Source organism: Sebastes umbrosus, chromosome 1 (genome assembly GCF_015220745.1).
Source record: "Sebastes umbrosus isolate fSebUmb1 chromosome 1, fSebUmb1.pri, whole genome shotgun sequence".
Taxonomy (NCBI): Eukaryota; Metazoa; Chordata; class Actinopteri; order Perciformes; family Sebastidae; genus Sebastes; species Sebastes umbrosus.
In genome coordinates this window covers 13,238,686-13,257,808 of record NC_051269.1, presented here as the reverse complement: position 1 = coordinate 13,257,808, position 19,123 = coordinate 13,238,686, and the positions used below count along the sequence as shown (strand labels likewise).

The 19,123-nt window shown below is 40.1% G+C and overlaps 2 protein-coding genes across 3 annotated transcripts in view; both read right to left on the bottom strand.

Annotated features, from left to right (window-relative positions):
• The window catches only part of LOC119494499 (protein phosphatase 1 regulatory subunit 1A-like), a 35,064-nt gene extending 28,138 nt beyond the window's left edge, over positions 1-6,926 (bottom strand). Inside the window, exons 1-2 of one of the 2 annotated variants that reach the window (XM_037780423.1) lie at positions 6,818-6,926; positions 6,520-6,611 (exon numbers count right to left, since the gene is read on the bottom strand). In XM_037780423.1, the coding sequence (XP_037636351.1) occupies positions 6,520-6,600 (81 nt within the window). In that variant the 5' untranslated portion in view covers positions 6,601-6,611; positions 6,818-6,926. The remainder of the gene's footprint in view (positions 1-6,519; positions 6,612-6,817) is intronic. The other variant, XM_037780432.1, reaches the window with a different exon arrangement.
• Positions 6,927-14,197: 7,271 nt separating this feature from the next.
• On the bottom strand, positions 14,198-17,343 carry npffl (neuropeptide FF-amide peptide precursor like). Its single transcript, XM_037780679.1, has 3 exons — positions 17,057-17,343; positions 16,145-16,260; positions 14,198-14,680 (listed from the first exon to the last, which is right to left on the bottom strand). Exons 1-3 carry the CDS (start codon positions 17,201-17,203, stop codon positions 14,560-14,562), a joined length of 384 nt encoding a protein of 127 aa, XP_037636607.1. The 5' UTR covers positions 17,204-17,343; the 3' UTR covers positions 14,198-14,559.
• Between the last annotated feature and the right edge of the window lie 1,780 nt (positions 17,344-19,123).

The following is a 19,123-nucleotide window of genomic DNA, read 5'->3' as shown; positions in this document are numbered from 1 at the left end:
CCGATTCATCATTTCAACAAGAATTACACCGTCTTTATCTATGAATGTAGATTTCTCAAGCAGGTGCCCTTCATCTAAATGATAGGGCAAAGATCTCAGTCGAATATTAACTGTGTTGGTGTGGGAGAAGATTTTTAATTGATCTGTGAATTATCTCTCAAAGCCGTAAGCAAGCAAGCAAGAGACATTTGAGTTTAATTTAGAAGTAAACCAGCTGTGTTAATCATGTTATGCATACTCCATTTACAACCTTAATGAGAGAAAGTGGCCTGGTGTTAACAAGGCTAGTCATCTGGCTATAATGGATTCATCGGTGTGTGTACGTTGAATACAATGTAGGCAGATAGCCAGAGTTAAAGCAATAGTTTGACGTTTTTACGTACTTTGTTGTCAAGAAGGTCGATAACACTCTCATATCCATCCGATAAATGTAAGGCTACAGCTCAGCACAAAGACTGGAAACAGGGAGAAAACATTTGTCAACCACATGTGCAGTCCCCCCCAAACCCTGGAAAACACTGTCATCCGTTCAGCAGGGCTTCAGCCGAGCCATCTATCATGTTCCTGGAGCTTTTTTAAGCCCTTATTCTGCATTGTTAAAGATAAAGTTTGACTTTTGAGCAGATCAATATGACTCTAATATCTGTCTGTTTAATACAGTATATACAGCTGGATCCAGGAGATGGTAAGTTACTGTAGCATAAAGACTGGACGCAGGGGGGAAACAGCTAGCTGGCTCTGTTTAAAGATAATAATATTATTCGCCTACCTGCATCTCTAAAGAAACCTGACCCTGTCAGATGGTTTGTTTCACAGAACCATCTGAGAAGCATCATTGGAAACTGTTTGGAAAAGGTAGGCACTTTCAAAAAAATACTTGGCAGGTGATTGAATGAACTGTCAATCTGTCAATCAAACTAATGAAAGCAAAACTAACCGAAGGCCAAAAACATCACCTTCAGTGTCGTTCTTTACTCTTCCTTCAATTAAGAAACACTCTCCAGTTTGGATATAGTTGATGCTATTGCAGCATCTACGCCAACCTCTTCAGGAGCCGCCATTGTTGTTTAGAATGAATAGTCACCTCTCTGTGTCGTCTCACGCTATGGTCTCACCAGGTCTCAGGTCTCACAAACCTACCAAACCCGTAGCTGCAGTAGTTCCTCACAGGACGCTGATTGGTCCGCTGTCTGGCGAGCCGGACACAAACGCATTACTTGAAGCCTCACAAGATGAATTTTCGTTGGACATTTGATCCTGCGATTCTCGCGTGATCTCGTGACATCGCGAGAATCCAGCTGCCGTGCAAGGTCACCTCTAAAGCTCCCTAATCTTCACGTTATACCTCATTTATTTTATCTGTACAACTAGAATTACCGCCTTGCGGTTATATGCCTCCGCCAACAGGTCTAGTTGCAGTTTACATCAATGTCCGTCCAAAATGTCATCACATCATCATTTTTATCCTATTACAATTTATGTGAAATTGTCATAATTAGCTTGTGAATTCTTGAGTTATGGCAATAAATGTGTTTTGTTAGGTCACAGTGACCTTTAACCTTTGAGAAGAAAATCTAAATAACTGCAGAAGAGGAATCTGTAAACTACAATCCACTGTCACCATCAGGCCTTGGCCTCTATCAGAGTCAGTTTGTGCTCGGAAGTACACAGTGAGCTCTAACGTAATGTTACGATAACGGTGGCACACACTGTATCTGTCTGTGGATAAGAGGATGAATGTGAGCTGTTGTTATGAGGGCGAGACCTCAGGGAGGCTGTTCTGACTGACGTGCAGGTCTCCACGGAGACTGATTCATCATGTTGTGAAGGGTCAGGTTGCAGAGATTACTGAACCATGGGTGAAGCCCCCTAGAGTAACATACATAAGTGTGCTTGTAAACACACAGACAAGCACATACACACATTTCCTTTGTGGGTTTTTTTTCTTTTACTTTACATCTGACTGTTTCGCTGATGGGCTGTCTGTCTCGGTCATCTGTCTCACACACACACACACATATAAAACCACTTAAGAACCGGCATGCCATGCAGACTCAGTGGTCTTAGAATAAATAGAAAATGTATCCTACAAGGGTGAAGTCTCAATGGCAATCAGCCAAGCTTTGGGCATGCTTATTGAGGCCAAGAGCTGAGAACTCTCTTGAGTCTATGAAGAAGAAGTAAACTGAATTTCACTATACAGCTAAAAGGAGATCTGTCTGCTGGTGAAGAAGAGTAGGTAAACAACAGGCTGGACGTGTTTAAGATCCTGTATTGAATGGCTGCAGCCTGGGATCACACATCAGTTTGGCTAAATAAATACAGACAGAGTGGACACAGACTCCCGGACACGCAGACACAAACAGGTCAGACAGGGACTTTAATTAAATCTGTATCTTGATGTGCAGAGAAGACGAAAAGTAAGGGAGACAAATGCACTGCGAGGATGCACAGTCTCAAAAACACAGAAGTACACACACACACACACACACAGTTAGACAAACACACTTTTTATAAATGTACCACAGACGCTAATTTAATACCATTTGGCCAATTACACATAATGTTTCTTAGTACAAACAGCAACATAATCAAACCACACTGGCACAAACCAATAAGTTTCAGTCCTGGATAATAACATCATCTAACCTTTGTGCTCATCTGCTGGCAGTTTCATTAATCCTGACCATTTCAGTCCTCGTTGATGCCCGTGGTTACTGTTGTCACAGCAAGTGCTATTTGATACTATAGATCGCAGAATTATCATTCATTCACTATTATCTTTATAATATCATCACTGACAGCCGTGCGCCTTGTTTCCACACAAATTTGTTATGTGTCCGTAATTCCGTATAGTATACAGAGTCCGCCCCCTAGTGTTTAACGCAAGGGTAGAAACGCCACCGCAGAAATGGGAGAGAAGTTCATTTTGCCTGTTTTTCGCCCATCCAGTCTAGACGAGTCACATTTATAAATTTTGAGAAATGTTCGATGGCGTATTAGCTAACATTGGTACCATATAGCTGTGTATGCATGCATAGTGGTTCATACGTCTTTTAGCAAAATATTTTACAAAACTAAATATGCAATTAAAAATGTGCAATTCCTGTGACACACAGTTTATACGGTCCGTCCAAAATGTGCCACAAAGTTCAAGTTTTTCAACGTATACCTGGAAAATTCCGGCGTGAAAAAATACGGATGGGGGAGTTTCGCAAACACATAGGAGATCACAGAGGAGGACTTTTTTGTTCCATTGAATTTATGAGGGCACTATATGATGGATAAACCCTTGGCAGACAGTAAATATAGTGCACTATATAGTAAACAGGGAGTGATTTTGTAAAGCCAATGAGATAAAAACAGTAATGCTGGATAACATGAGACATCATTTTCTGTAAATCCCTCATATGCATTAGCTAGATAGCTAAATAGATCAATAGAGTACTTTATTAATCCCAAAGGGAAATTGCAGTATTACAGCACAACAGCTACTTAACATAAATCACAAAAACAAATGAGGTATGTGAGAAACAAATACAATTAAAAAGCCAAATTATTATTATTAGACTAAATTAAATAAAAAAATACATAATAGAATAAAATAGAAAATTCAGAATAGAGACTAAAGATGGGACTATATTGTTAGCTCTAATATATACTGGATATACACTGTAAAATGATAGTAATATACTCTACATTAATGCAAATAATGAATGGAGATGTTATTACTGAATGTAAATACACTGAATGCTATTGCTGAAAAAAATGCTGACCATAAATAGTATCAAAAACTCATGTTTAATCTATAACATTATAACTTTAAGAGTTAAAAAGTTATATTCCAAAATGATGTGCATTTAAGTTAGGAGGCAAATAACGATCTTATGTTCTTCATTTAGTATCACTAAAACCTGCGAGGACTCTCTTTTAAACAGCACTACAACTTTTCTATTTGTAGGCACTTTTATAAGGTTGAGTTGCTTTGTTCTTCTATTCTGTGGAACAAAACTCTTCAAAGTAACTTCGAGGACAATGAAGTATTGAATGTGTAGTAAAAAGTGTATTTCTTCTGTAGTAACACAATGCAGTGTACAGTTATAACAGTTGCTGAAACTTTGTGACTACACACAAGTGATCTCTATTTAACTAATTATGTGATTTCTAAAACCAATTGACCTTTTTCACAGCAGACATGTTGGCATGTCATAGCAGGAAAAGCACATAGGTGAAATTGATAACATGAATAACAACTACACTCTATTTAGGTGAGCTACATGCGGGGCTTTGGTATTGTGCATGCTGGCTCACTGTCACGGCTGACTGAGACACTTGATGGAACTGAGCCATCGTTAATGAAATGTGTTTCACCTTTTGCTTTTCCTGCTATAAGACAAGTCAAAATGTCTGCTGTGTAAAAGGCCTGTTGGCTGCATCAGTGATGGTTTAGGTTTGTCCTGTTAACATATATCCTGTAATTTATATCTATTATTAATTTAGATCACTTTGTAGAAGTCTGTTTTCCTTTTCACATTTAAAGGGACAGTGTGAAGGATTTGGTGACATCTAGTGGTGTGGTTGCAGATTGCAACCAACTGAGTTCCACTTCGCTCCTCCTCCCTTTCCAAGACTGTGGTAACGTGAGCCGTGGAGTGCAAAATTGTGGTAACACCATTCGCCTCGCTCAGAGGTCATCCTTACCATAATAAGACTACTTTAGGAGCAACGGAAGTCAGACGGCGGCTGGCGGTACCACGGTTTTGCACTCTGCGGTTCACGTTACCGCAGTTTCACAAGTGTGTCAGAAATCTACGGTGGCCTTCGGGTAACGTAAAAACATGAAAGGCTCTCTCTAGAGTCAGTGTTTGGTTTGTCCGTTCTGGGCTACTGTAGAAACATGGCAGAGCAACATGGCAGACTCCGTGAAGAGGACCCTATTCCTATGTAGATATGAAGGACTCATTCTAAGCTAACGAAAACACAACGATTCTTAATTTCAGGGGATTATACACTAATGAAAACATACTTATTGATATTATATTCCATTTCTCCTAATAGATCTCACGAAATGTTACACACTGTTCCTTAAAGTTTGTTGTTATATTACTGGGAAAAATTAAAAAGTATCAACGGTAAAAAAAAAAAAGAAACTTTTTGTACTTTATAATTGCAAACCATGACAAACAATGTAATAATGATGTATGCATTAAAGCTGTTCTCCTTCGTAAGCAAGCTATTTCCCTTACAGGTAATCCATCTGAGGGGGAACTTTTATGCACAGAAGGATATTATGATGGTTACAGTGCGTTCTGCACATTCACTTCCTCACATCTGAGCTTCACAAAGTCACACTTCATCATACCAGCAGCAGCTCTAACTCAACCTGAACCTTACTACCCCTGATCATACTGTACTCTCAAACCATCCAATACAACATCCTCACAAGGGCAAACTCACCTACGCAGACATGCACAAAACAGTCCTTCTAACATCTCCTCTCTTACAGTCACAGTGGGGAAAAGAGTGACCAGCAGAAATGAATATGTATATAAACGAGGTGTAGTCAGACTCATAAATCTTTGCTGGTTTTTACTCGAGGCTCATTCGTTATTAATGACCTTTCATGTTATATTTATAAAAACGAGAAAATGGGGCACCTCTTTTCACTGCATTCTCTAAAGACGCACGAATTGCACCCATTGGGTTTTTCAGTCACTAAAAAGAAGAGTTCTTTGCTCTCGTGTCTTTAAGTGATGCTGAGTTCATAAGATCCTAAAATAAGTGAATAATAACAGACCTTTCCATCTTTTCAAACCTCCTCCTGAGAGAATTTCTTTAAACCGAGCCACGCCATGCAGTTACCATCTATTATTTACCTATACATATTATCCCATTGTTGGTAGCTGGTTTGATTTGGAACAATTTTATCTTGTGATATAAGGCAACTTTTGTCCATATCTCACTGCTGTACAGTGAGGTGCAGCCAGTCACTGAAACCAAAACAACACCAAACCCCAGGAGACACATCCATACACTGCAACACCCCCTTTTTAACACTGCTGAGATACTGTGTCTGTCTCTAAGAACCTGCTACGCTGTGAGTTGAGGTGGAAAAAAAAAAATCAATCTGAATTTCATCATGACCACTTTAGCACCGCATTCAAAAGACACAGCTTGCTAATTAGGTGCAAAGGGAGTAATAAGAAACTGAAAATGTGGTTTCTTTAAAGAGGCAATTTGTCATCAGACTATACGCATTAGACACTGCGCTTTTTATTCCAGCTGAGTTGCTCAGCTGTGTGTGCACCCGCTGGCTTTAATGACAGGAATAAATGTTTCTCAGTTTTTTTTTGGTGACAAGCATTCAATCTGATTTCCTTTTAAATCTTTTCCACAATAACCTTGCTAAAAGTCCAATCATGTCACTGATGCATTAAAGAGACCTTTAAAAGTCCCACATCACCCAAACCACCTCCTCTTCCTCCCCCTTGCTTCCGTTCCCCTCTCCCTCCTCCTCACCTGTTCAGCTGCCTCTGGGTCCAGGTGGGTGTCCAGCAGGGGGACGGTGAACTGTATCTTCCTGGGGCTCCCGGTGTCCATGGTAGCTCTGTCTGTCAAAGAGGAGGACAGGACGAAGAGGAGGATGAGGAAGAGTAGGAGGAGGGAGAATCCGTACAAGAAAAGGAGGGTAAAGAGCTCAGTGAGGCAGGCTGAAAATAAGTGAGCTCCAGTTTAGGAAACAACTAAGATTGCATTATAGATCCTGCCTATTTTCTGTTCTTTAGTTTTATCTTTTAACACACTTTTCCCTGATTACCTAGCCTTTTATTGGCACCCTGTTTGTTTCTATCCTCAGCACCTGCTGGTGTCTCTATCCCGGCTTCACTCTCCTCTCTCTAACCGTCTCCCCCGGCTCTCAGCGCTCAGGCAAGGGCATTCTGGGCTAGGAACACCTCTCCTTCTCTCCCATTCGCTGGGTCTGACTCCCTTTCACGCAAGTCCCACCCTCTCTTCACATTTCTTTCCATCGGTATTGGATGTCTGATATCAGGGCTGTTCTGCAGCAGCCGTTGCACAGCCGGGAGAGAATGGATGACAAAGACATCTCTCTCTCTCTCTCTCTCTCTCTCTATTAGATGGGTAGGAAAAGATGCATGATCTAGCCTCTGCTTTAAGAGAAAGTACTTTTAAAATCACCTTCTTACATGTGCTTAAATATAACCTTCATGATATTTCAAATACAGAGAGTCATCTCTCTCACACAAGCAAGTAGCAGTAGGTAGAATTGGAGCAAATATGATTAAAAAAAGTTATTTTCATAAAACAGTCACTATATCCTGACAGTAGTGCATGAGACAGGTAATCTAAAAAAAAATCATCTGTCCTCCGGTGCTCCTAATGGCATCTGCAAGATTTCACAGACCGGAGAAAAACAACCAATCATAGCCGAGCTGGAGCCTGCCGTCTCTGAGCAGCTGTCAATCACCCACAAACTCCGACCAAACGGTCAAACTAGGCAGCGCTGATCAAATATGAATTGATATTCTGTTACTGTAATGCCTATTTCTCACCTCAAATGTTTTCAGAATAATCTTGTAGTGTACTGTTTAGTTGTAAAATGAGAAAGTTCATGACCCGGCAGCCATGTTGAGATCAGTTGAGGAAATACCAAGCACCACCCACCAGCCGGAGCACAGCCAATAGGAACACTCTCTCTCTGAAATGACCTGTGATTGGTCAAAGTCTCCCGTCACGGGTTAGATTTTTTAAAGCCTGAAAACAACCGCTTATCCGGGGTCGGGTCGTGGGGGCAACAGCTCCAGCAGGGGACCCCAAACTTCCCTTTCCACATTAACCAGCTCTGACTGGGGGATCCCGAGGTGTTCCCAGGCCAGTGTGGAGATATAATCTCTCCACTTAGTCCTGGGTCTTCCCCGTGGCCTCCTCCCAGCTGGTCGTGCCTGGAACACCTCCTTAGGGATGCGCCGAGGGGGCATCCTTATCAGATGCCCGAACCACCACAGCTGGACACTTGAACACTTGAATTACAATATGCTGAAAGGTTATTTTGGAATTTCTGCCCAATGATGCCAAAAACTTTCTGCCTACTGCAGGTTTAAGTTATATTTACATACACTTCTGACAATATTTAATACAGCAATTTAACCTGTGAGTCACAGACAAATATGTTAGCATGTTTTTTTTAAGAATAACAGCTCTTTTACCCAGATCACTGCAGTATATGTCTTCATAAATAGGGCTACATAATGACAGCTTTGAGCCTAAACTGAAGAGAAAGCTGTGAAATGGTCATCTGAGCTTTGTTCATGTCTGACCAAGCTTGTCCTCGCTGCCGCCTGGCTAGCACAATCTGTATTGATCGCCTCTTAGTGTCCCTACATCACACGTCTACTGGGCCCTGATACCCGACACCGGTCAAGAGGCATATGACCGGTCTGTTGTTCCAGATTTGCAGTACATTATCCGACAGGTTTAACTGAATTCCAAAATTCAATCACATTAAAAATTATACTTTAATTTAGCCGATAGCTCATCTTGAAAATTGACGAACAGATGTTTACAGTTTCCTCCAAGCACTAACTGGTAGCTTTAGAGATGATTGAGAGAGGATGGCAGTCACATTAAGACCACTATAGGCCTATGACTGTATCAGCAATATACAGTATATTGCACAGGACATTTTGCTGTTATATGCTAGTTCACAGTTGAGACAGACAGGAAATATGAGAAAAGAGCAAGAGATGAGGGAGGGTGGGGGTTCCCAAACAACAAAAGATCTCTAGCTGGAATCGCTGTGGCCATATGGCACGAGCCACAGATGGCTATAGGCCACAGGGGTGCCTTTACAGTAAATTTGTCTTTTGAGTCGAGTGGCAGTTTTTATTTAGCTTATAACCCCTCTCTTATAGTAACTGGATGGGATGGGAAAGACATACTGTAAGCTGAATAAAGAGCATATTTTCATCATCTGACCTGAAGAGCTCCCTCTCTCCTCTATATTCATGTATAAATAAAAGAAAACAACATCAGACTCCTTTTTTCTTTTTTTAACTAGGCCATTATGTTGCTCCGCTAGAACTGCACATAAACCATCCACACACAAAAGACGTTTTTTCTTTTTCTTGTAGCTGAGAGTGATAATAAAAGAATGCCACTTTAATAAGAGCTTTTCCTGAATTACGTCTGCACCATCAAAGCAGAGAATTGTGTTAATAAAAGACCACATGCTCTGTGTGTGTGAGAGAGAGAGAGAGAGCTGACAGCAGCTGGCTGCATATTCTCCTCTACAACGTCTTTCCTGAAGGGAAAACACTAGTGAAATTGTACGGTCTGTGTTATCTCTTAATACCAGCATAGTGTTTGTGTCTCGAGTTGAGCAAGCTTCAAAGAAAACAGCCTACAGCTGCATAACGTCTCCTACAGATTGGTAAATGTCCTGTTTACTGCAAATTAAATACAGAATGTTGTTTTATTATTTTATGTTTTTACAGTTTTAATTTTCAGATATCATGTAGTGAGGGTATGCGGTCTCATTTTGAACCAAAACCACAATCTTCTATATTATTCTGTGTTATTCTATGTTATAGTGTGAACCATTGTAAGTCATTGAGAGAAAACAATAAAAAGCCACTAACAGTCCTAAATACTACTTGGATTCATCAAACAAAAGCACCCACATACGCGTGCGGTAATTTATCCAGCCAATTATCTCTTAAAATAGATGACAGTGTGCTGCATAATATGAGGTTGTGGTCAGTTATCTTCCTAAAAACAAACCTCTCCATTGCTCCCTTAAAGAGACATACCAGTGGTTTTGCAAGATTTACATGCATAACTGTAAATTGTGTACACTCTCTCAAACATTTTCAAATTCATGCTGTACAATTTAAAAATTCAGATTGTTTTCCCAACTCTTCAAGATGGTTGCCTGCCTGATAATGACCATGTCATTGGTTCTAAGTTATTTCAATATGGTATCTATGAACAGGAAATTACTAGCCCTGATTCTCAGCAGCTCAAAAGCCACAATGACTGTGTTTACATGGATATGAATAACCCGTTTATGAGTTTGTGCATGTAAACACCATGACCCGTTGTCAGAAAGCGGGATAAGGGCTTATCCTGCTTTCTGAATAATCCGTATATGTGAGCTGGAGTACTGCAAAAGAAACTGGGATACTCTTGCATGTTTGCACCTTAGCCACAGCCCGTTTATTGAGCGCCGCCGTCTAACTGCGCAGGCGCGGACCTCAGCTGTTATCATGGTGACATGGTAACAGTGAGGTCAAGAGGTGCAAAGTGACAAAAAAAATGATGATTTACTCTGACTCAGAGAGATCTCAAAGATCTTTTCTTTTAAAGCTGCAGTGGGCAGAAATGGAGCAAATATGATAAAAAAAAAAAAAAATTTTATAAAGCCGTCACCATATCCTGACAGTAGTGCATGAGACAGGTACACTACAAGATGTTTCTGAAAACATTTGAGGAGAGAAATAGGCGTTACAGTAACAGAATAGTGATTCATATTTGATCAGCGCTGCTAGTTTGACCGTTTGATCGGAGTTTGTGAGTAATTGACAGCTGCCTCCGCTAAATGAGCAGCCAATGGGAACGCTCTCTCTCTGAAATGACCTGTGATTGGCCAAAGTCTCCTGTCACAGGTTGGATTTTCTAAAGCCTGAAGTCTAGTTTTCTCTCAGAACACTTAAATTACAATATGTCAAAAGGTTATTATGGAATTTTTGCCCAGTTATGCCAAAAATATTCTGCCCACTGCAGGTTTAAAGTCAGTACAAACCGTGACAGATCAGTGGTGGAGCCAGATTTATTTTTGTGCAGTGTAATCAGTTCTGCCACTGATGTCTGGAAGCTTTATAAAATCCCTTTTCCATCTTCTGGCTACCGTTTGCAACACCGAACTGCAATCTGATACGTGAATGAAAAATAATTCTGCACCATATTGGATTTTTCATTACTGCTTAAGAGTCTACTAAATAGACTTTCGCTGTGAATATATGAATGGAAAATGGTATGAATCTTAAACAAAGCAGCATAGTTGTTGCCAATTGGTTGGTTAGCTGCAAAGTCAAATAACTCTTTGTGCTTTTTAGTCAGCAGAGCACACCTCTGCAGTTTACCCTTGACACTGACATAGCTTTTTCTAAACAAGATCCTTCACTCACCCTGTATAGCCATTAAAGCCTGTTGTGTGTGACAGATTGTGCTGTGTCATGGCCCCCGGCCGGTAATGGCTGAGACCTTCCTCTCCACTGTTCAAGATGGCTGCTTTCCAAGATGATGACCATCAGGGAAATTGGGAGCAGGGGATCGAGGAAAGGTCAGCGAGCCACACAGCAGATAGAGGACATGGTATCTGAAAGGTAACTGCAGATCATTTAGTTATTGCATACAGTTTGTGGCAATAACAATCTCTCTATCTCTCTATTTATCTATCTCTCCCGGCCTGTCTTATCTCTCTCTCTGTCTGTCTGTCTGCTATAATTGCTGCACACTTTTGTCTGAACCCCCCCGCAGAGACTCATGAAATTCAGATGAGTTGAATCTTTCTTCAACTCAGCTGTGCAGATCAGACGCTACAGCTGTGTGATCAACAGCACCCAGCCCTGCTCTCTCTCTCTCTCTCTTTGTCTTGTCTTTTTGTCTCGACATGTTTCTTACTAGCTCATATTTATTTCTCATATCTCGTTGTCATTGCCCTTGTTGCTGCACCTGCACAAGCGTGCATTAACAAGGGCAATTGCACACTCAGACATCCTGGTAGGGGATCCCTCTTTGAATATTTTAGCTGACAGTTTCTTCCTCTCTCTCAAAAATTATTTTTTAAGAGTTTTCTTTTCTCTTCACTGAGGTTGGTGAGGTGACTGTTTGGCAGGTTAGCTAGACGTGTAACATCTGTCGTATGTCTTTGTGCTTTTTTGTTTGTGTATTGTATTTTATTACATATTTGTGTTTTCTAAGTCGTCGTTTCTACCTTTTCATTGCCATTCTGTTACTAGGGCAACAACTTTGGTCCAAGTTTACTTCCTGTTAGCTTACGTTAATGCATTAAGTAAACTAGCAAGCAAAGCATGCTAGTTAGCTTTGGTCCAAGTGTACTTCCTGTCAGCTAACTTAACTGCAGTAAGAAAACATTGCAACAGGAAATACAAAGGGGCCCATTTAGAATGAAACGTTACAGGCTTATCTTTAATGTCTCTTTAAGTCTCTTCTCTAGTGAAACTGGAAAAAAAAATACAGTTTGAAAACACTACCGATACAGTAGAAATATAATCTCACCTTGTGTCGCATGTCTGTAAAGTTACGTTTTCTAGTGCTGCTTCTTCTTCACCTAATCATGCGTCGAGCCGGAATGGGTTCATCACTGCCCCCTGAGGCCGGAGAGTGAAAAACACCGACGGGTGTTCTGGCCTGCAAGACCCTTTAAGTTAGACCCCCTTCAGGAAAACAGACAAAGCACCGACTGTTTCAGCCCAGAGGAGTGTGTCTAATAAGGCTTACATGAACTGAATTACTTATATAGTGGGAAACAATTTCAGTATTTTGCCAGTCTAAAATAGTGAAAATATAGTACGGTATAAATAATACGGTATATAAGTGTACCTATAAAGTGAGGTGTAGTAGTAGGACAACAATATACAGTGTAGTACAGCAGTATAGCATACTAATTATTAATGGACTATAAATACGATAAGGTTTAGTATGATTATATTATAATATTATAGTAGTAATATAATTCTAACTATTATTATTATTATTATTATTATTATTATTATTATTATTATTATGCACATAATGTTTTGAATAGATCGTGTAAGAGAGAGAACTAAAAAAAAGCTCTACCTTTTAATGTAAATATTGCAACAATATACCTTGATTAAACCATAATGGTCAGAAAAACAGACATAGGTTAGCATTGACTAAAGTAAACAGGAAAAAAAAGAAATACGAGAGGTCATCTGCAATCAGCACTAGTTATTCCTCATTCTGTCTTTGGGCTCATAAATAGGAATGGGAGGTCAGGCTAATAAAAGGCTCTTCCTAAGAAGGATTGACGTGCTTTCTTTCTCAGTAATTGGCTGCGGAAACCGTGAAAGCGTAGACTAATTGCATGTTGCTGTGTTTTAATTAGTGCTGAAGCTTATTGCATGCTGTTTCCCCAGGTGGCCTGTAAATTCACCACACACAAAACCACAACAACCACTACCGGCCTGTAGAGAAGAGCTGTGCATCACTGTACATTAAACAGATGATAGTTGGATAAAACATTCTCCATTCACATCTCATTAAACCTACAGCCTAACGCTGCACACAGCTGTTGGTGGGTTGTTGAGATGAAAGTGAAGTAACTAAATGTTTAGTGGTATATTTTCCAAAAAAGAAATGTGTAATGCGTCGCAGTACATATCTTTCTTTGTGTGTCCTTCACTGAATTTACATTCCTCTGATGTCTGAGTGAGCCAGTTAAGGCAAATTTAATGTAGTGGAAAAATTAGTACGTACTTATGTGGTCTAGCAGATGCTCATGTAGAAATTGTCAGCAATTAACGTTTAAATGCTCATAACATTTCTTGTGGCAATAATTTCATATCTGCATACCCAACAAATAAAGCACTGTGCCAAAAACAACCTGCTAATCACTTGTGGGGGAAATGTCTTACAAACAATCACAACTAACCAGCTGTTGTAAAGCCACAAATGTTGCTAAGCAACCAAATCCAAATAAATTGGAAAACCGACAGATTAGACGCTGACTGCAGACTTGCAATTATTTTGATAATACTGCACAACATCACAGTGAATCTCATGATATCAAAGATAGTATTATTAGATAATTAGTCAATTAACAAGGAACATTACAGCATCTAAAATGTGAGCATTCGCAGCTTTTTATATTAATTTAAATTAAATATATTTGAAGACATCTCCTTTTTATGGACATTTCTTTACTTTATTTAATTTAGCAACCCACAGATGATCTGATAATGAAAAGGATCCTTAGTTACAGCCCTGTTCTAAAATGAATCTTCTTTCAAGTAGCCTTATATCTATTAATATCTATATCTATATCAAAGCTCAGACAGACATTTGGAAGAGGTTTCATACAATCTAACATCTAATCCTGATCTTTGCACAGTGATCATTTTGAACACACACGTGAGTTCAAAGCTCTTTTATTTGACCAGAGAACAGAAGAATAACAGAAAACGTAGCAATCAATTTACAGCAAAACACTTGTGGTCCTCAATAACGTTCCAGTCAGGACAAATGAGGTCTGCTCAGGAAACCCTAATTTCAAATGTCAACATGCTTTGTTGGAGAAAAAGAAGGAAAACAATATTTAAAATGAATCTCATGTCATCTTTAACTGAACGTATCAAGCAAAGCCAAATGGGCTGGGACAATGTTGGAAAACAAATATAATGTAATTCAGATTTATTCATTCAAATTTGGTCTCTCCACAGTTGCCCGCTGCTTGGCCTTATGCCAGGACATTGATGCGTGGATCCCGCTGCCAGATTATTTCTTGCCGAATCTCTGGGGCACGGCCATACTCCAGATCTGGCCGGGGGCAGCCTCCCAGTCACGGGACTGTATCTGATCCTCCGACATCATCTGCCCTCTGGAGCCGCGGCCAAACCTGCCAGGGAGGACAAACGGAGGCAGCAACCGATGGAAATGAAAGACTTTTTAAAATATATAATATATATAATATATTATATTTTTATACCGTGGAACTTAACCACACACTTCCTATGAGGGATAAACACGGACAAATATATCTCACAAGCTGCAAGTACAAAAGAATCCTGTATTTAACTGATCTGAGCAGAAACGACTGTTACAAGGTAACAAGGTAATGTTTAAACCCTCAAGGCTGAGACACCAATTTCTGTCTAAGATTACCTAATCTTTGCCATATAAGAGAGTTGGTTGGCTCCTGAACCACTTTTACAAACAATCTCAAGTACATGGTTTTTAAAAATGGTACATATTTGTGTCATTTTAAAATCCAGATGTGGAAAATAGTTGCAAATGGATTTCATTTCATCTTAATGTGGAGCTGCAACAATCAATCAATCAATGATTAGTTGGTTTACAGAAAATCTATTCTGACATTACTGTCTTTAAGAGGCTGTAGCGGGCTCAGTCTTAAAGCTGGTAAAGATATTGGTATCATATGAAACTAGAAAACCTAACGAATCCATTGGTTCCAACCATGTCATGTTAGATTGTCGATAAGGAGAAAAATAATGATCCAAAGTTAGGTTAAATTTTGGAGAGGGATAACTGGCATGGCCATTTTCAAAGAGGTCCCTTGACCTCTGACCTCAAGACATTTCCACCATAACTTGATGCAGAAAAGACAGAAATTGGTAGAAAAAAAATCACCAGAATTCAGGAAATTAAGTGTTTGATGCTCAAAATTTCATAGAGGACGACCTCCAGACCCCCTGCTTAATATGTGTCCCCTCCAATGTTGAAATTAAACTTTAGTCCTTGACAGATGTCACATTCTCATCGGGGGCTGTTCAAGCCAAAATGTCAATATATTCTCGTGTTCCAGCTTTTAAATTGTGAATATTTGCAGCTTTTTCTTGTAGTATTTTTGGCTTTTGGACGGTTGGATTGAACTCTAGGAAATTGGGATGGACATTTTTCACAGTTTTTTATTACGTCTTCCCGGCCAAATGATTAATTGGATTATATAAATAAAAGTTAGTTGCAGCACTATCTGCATGGCTTAACACTGGCAGTATACTGATAATTTCAGAAATCAGGGCCCATTTAAGTTATGTATGATACGTTTTTTTCTGGAAATCCTCATGTGACCTTAACATGGCATTGGGCTACGCACCTAGTGTTGTTTTTACCCAAACATACCTCAGTGAACCTACTATGCTTGCATTAAATGTCAGATTTTTCCACAGTAGAATTGATACATATTTGGTTTTAGTTCAGTGCTGAGAGGAAACTGCTATACAGTGTTATAGATGACTTATTTTCTGTGTGATTGTTTTTACATTTACCGTGTGTGTGTGTGTGTGTGTGTGTGTGTGTGTTTGTGTGTGATGATGAATACAGGCTCTGTCATGTCACCGACCTCTGTGGCTGATGGAGGACAGAGTTCCTGGTTTCCCTCTGAGTCCCGAGCAGCAGAGCTCTCAGCACCGCGGTCAGCAGACGATCATCAACGCTGTTATCTGTGTTTTCACTCTCCTGGAGCACAGCAGCACGCACACAAACAAATGCAAAGCCTAACATCAAAAAGCTTGTATTCTGTTTATGAAAAATATCTTAGGACCACATCAAGAACCCTAACTGCATTCAATTTTGGGTTGCAACACAAACCCCTCCGGGGGCTCTAACTCCAGCCAGTCAGTCCTGCTGTGACAAGAGACCTTGAGATGTAGATATCAGTGTACAAAGGCAAAGCAATGCACCTCCTGTCCACTCAAATATCCATCCACTCTTATCTTTATGCAAAATAAAACCCACATCTGTCTCAGTGGGAAAACCTTATAATTTTCCTTGTGATCTGAAACCTCCTCCTCTATCGTGCTCCGACTGTCTGTTGACCTCAGAATATATTACAGAGCTTCTCTGTTGCATGAAGAGGAACACTATCTGAAATATAAATGAGTTGTGTGATTTAGCTTGTCTCACTTGATAAAAGGGCTCAAATCCCATTTACATACTTCATCACATGGAGTGACAGATTTCTCTGGAAATGTTGGCATGTCTTCTGGTTGTGCACAGAATTTTTCATTCAGTCTAATGTGGCACCGAAGACAGTCCCTATTTAAATCCTGCCCGGAGACGCACAGTATATTTTAAAATGTGTGCCTACGATATGTCTCAAAATAAGATTTTTTATATTTAAAGATGCCAAAATGATTTTGGCAAATTGGATGTAACATGAACACGCATAAATGGTGTTACTCTAAAATATTTCCTTGCCACAGCAGGTTAATTTGAAGACTTGAAATGAAGTGCGAGTGGTTTGTTGTCTCACCAGCCCCAGCAGGTGGTCGGCCATGTTCTCCTCTGAGCCTGGCAGCACGTCATTTTTGTCCAGACTGCCTTGGACGTGAAGAGCCTGACTGACGCCAGCCATCGCCAACGCCAGAGCCAGAAGAGTCACCGCCGCACCTGTGTCCATGGTCTCAAACTGAAGGAGAGGTCAGATGAACTCTGATGACAGAGGAGGCAGAGGATTGTCCCGTTACACCTTTTGTCTTCAAAGGGCTTGGCTCCTGGGAGAAAACAGAAGAAAGACTCGTCCTGGTCGGGGGTTAAGTGTCCCTCTTTGTGCAGCGACCTGGCTAACTTGAGTGGATGGTAACATCCTCGCCGGGTCTTATATACACCTCACGGTCGCTGGCTGAAAACCCCCAGGAGAGCTGGAGAAAGATGCTACTGTATAAAGGGGAACGAGGGACAGGATGGAGGAAGAACCAGCCCCCCTAATATGAGACTTAACCAGGTCCATTTAGCAGGATCAGGGCATTAGTGATGGCCAGAGTGCGTTATTATGTGGCCCTTAGGGTAGTGCAACACAACTCTCCCAGTTATTAAACAGATAAATCCCTGCAAATGGACTCTGATCCACCAGTCCCTGTTGCCCAGTAGTCCCCACTGCATGTACAGACAATGTGAGAAACACTCGTCACCCACTTAATCATCATGCGCCAATATTAAACAGATTAGTCCGGACAACTTTAATGATTCTTATAGGCCACAAAGTAATGAACCTAAAAAAAGCAGAAAAACAAAAGATATTTTTGCTCCAGAGTTAATGTTTCTAAACGAGAGGATATATCCAACAATATCATCTCACACCTCAGGGTTTAAAATAATGTCACTGATTCATCCATCAGTGAAGGATCAGCCTCAGAGTCTGTGTCTTAATGGCATCTCAGATTAATGTTGGTTATCTTTATTTTCGTTTTAGGGATCATTTTGCAAGTGTTTCAAGATAGTGTATGCAAACTTAATTTTTCAGGTTTGTTTTTATTCTCTTTTTTTAAAGTTCATTATCAGGAGCATGTAGAAATTTAATTGAAAATGCTTCCCTCATGCTCTCTCCAAATGGTTATTGGTAGGAATGTAAAACACAATATGGTTCAATAGGAACGTTATGGGTCATCAGAACTTTCGCTTTCACAGCAGAAGAGACGCTTTTATGAGTTTTTTTTCTTTTAACATGCTGATGAAAGGATTTTAGAAGACGCTTCTCCCAAAGGAAAGAGTGTCTTAGAATAAAAACCCCTTCATTTGTTAAATGTCAACTTCCTTCATTTTGCTAATTTCAAACCAGGACTGCTTTAAGCTTGATTAGTGAGAGTGACACCGGCTTTATTAGTGCCGTATGTGTTCACTTTGTCTCTGTCTTTGACTCAGTGTGTGTGTGTGTGCATGTACAGTGTGTGTATGTGTGTTTGTGTGCATGTACAGTGTGAGTGTGTTTGTGTAATAATTAGTCACTTCCCCAATACTGGATGAGACATCAACGGATTTGGCTCAAGTGCCTAATGGGTGACAATCCGCTTAGACTGCAACACAAACACACACACAAACACACACACACACACACAGTCTAACTGTTTAACTGCCATGGCAACCAGGATGACATCTGACGGATTCTGGGGGGAATTAGTTTTCATTACTATAATAAGATCCTAAGATTTTGGATTAGAGAAAAATCTAATTCGCTCACTCTGACTTGATAATAAAAAGATGTATGTTTAATCTGTGCTGTGTTTTGATTAAGATTCGGTTATTTTTAAACTGGAATACACACTCAGTAGCCACTTTATTAGGTACATCTATACAGTCCCATACAATCCAATATAACAGCCCTGCTGTAAAGTCAGCTCGTATGATGCCTGTAATGTTTTGTTGTAGTTGACACGGTCACAGAAGTGTTAATTAAGCGTACTGGCCTGCATTATATTGAAAGGTGTTTCTAATATTCTGCCCCGCTTATGTAAACACGGAGGACAGAAAAATAGAAACAACTCTCAATATAATGTAGTCAAGTACAACACCACCTTTAACTATAACCTGAATAGTAAACACA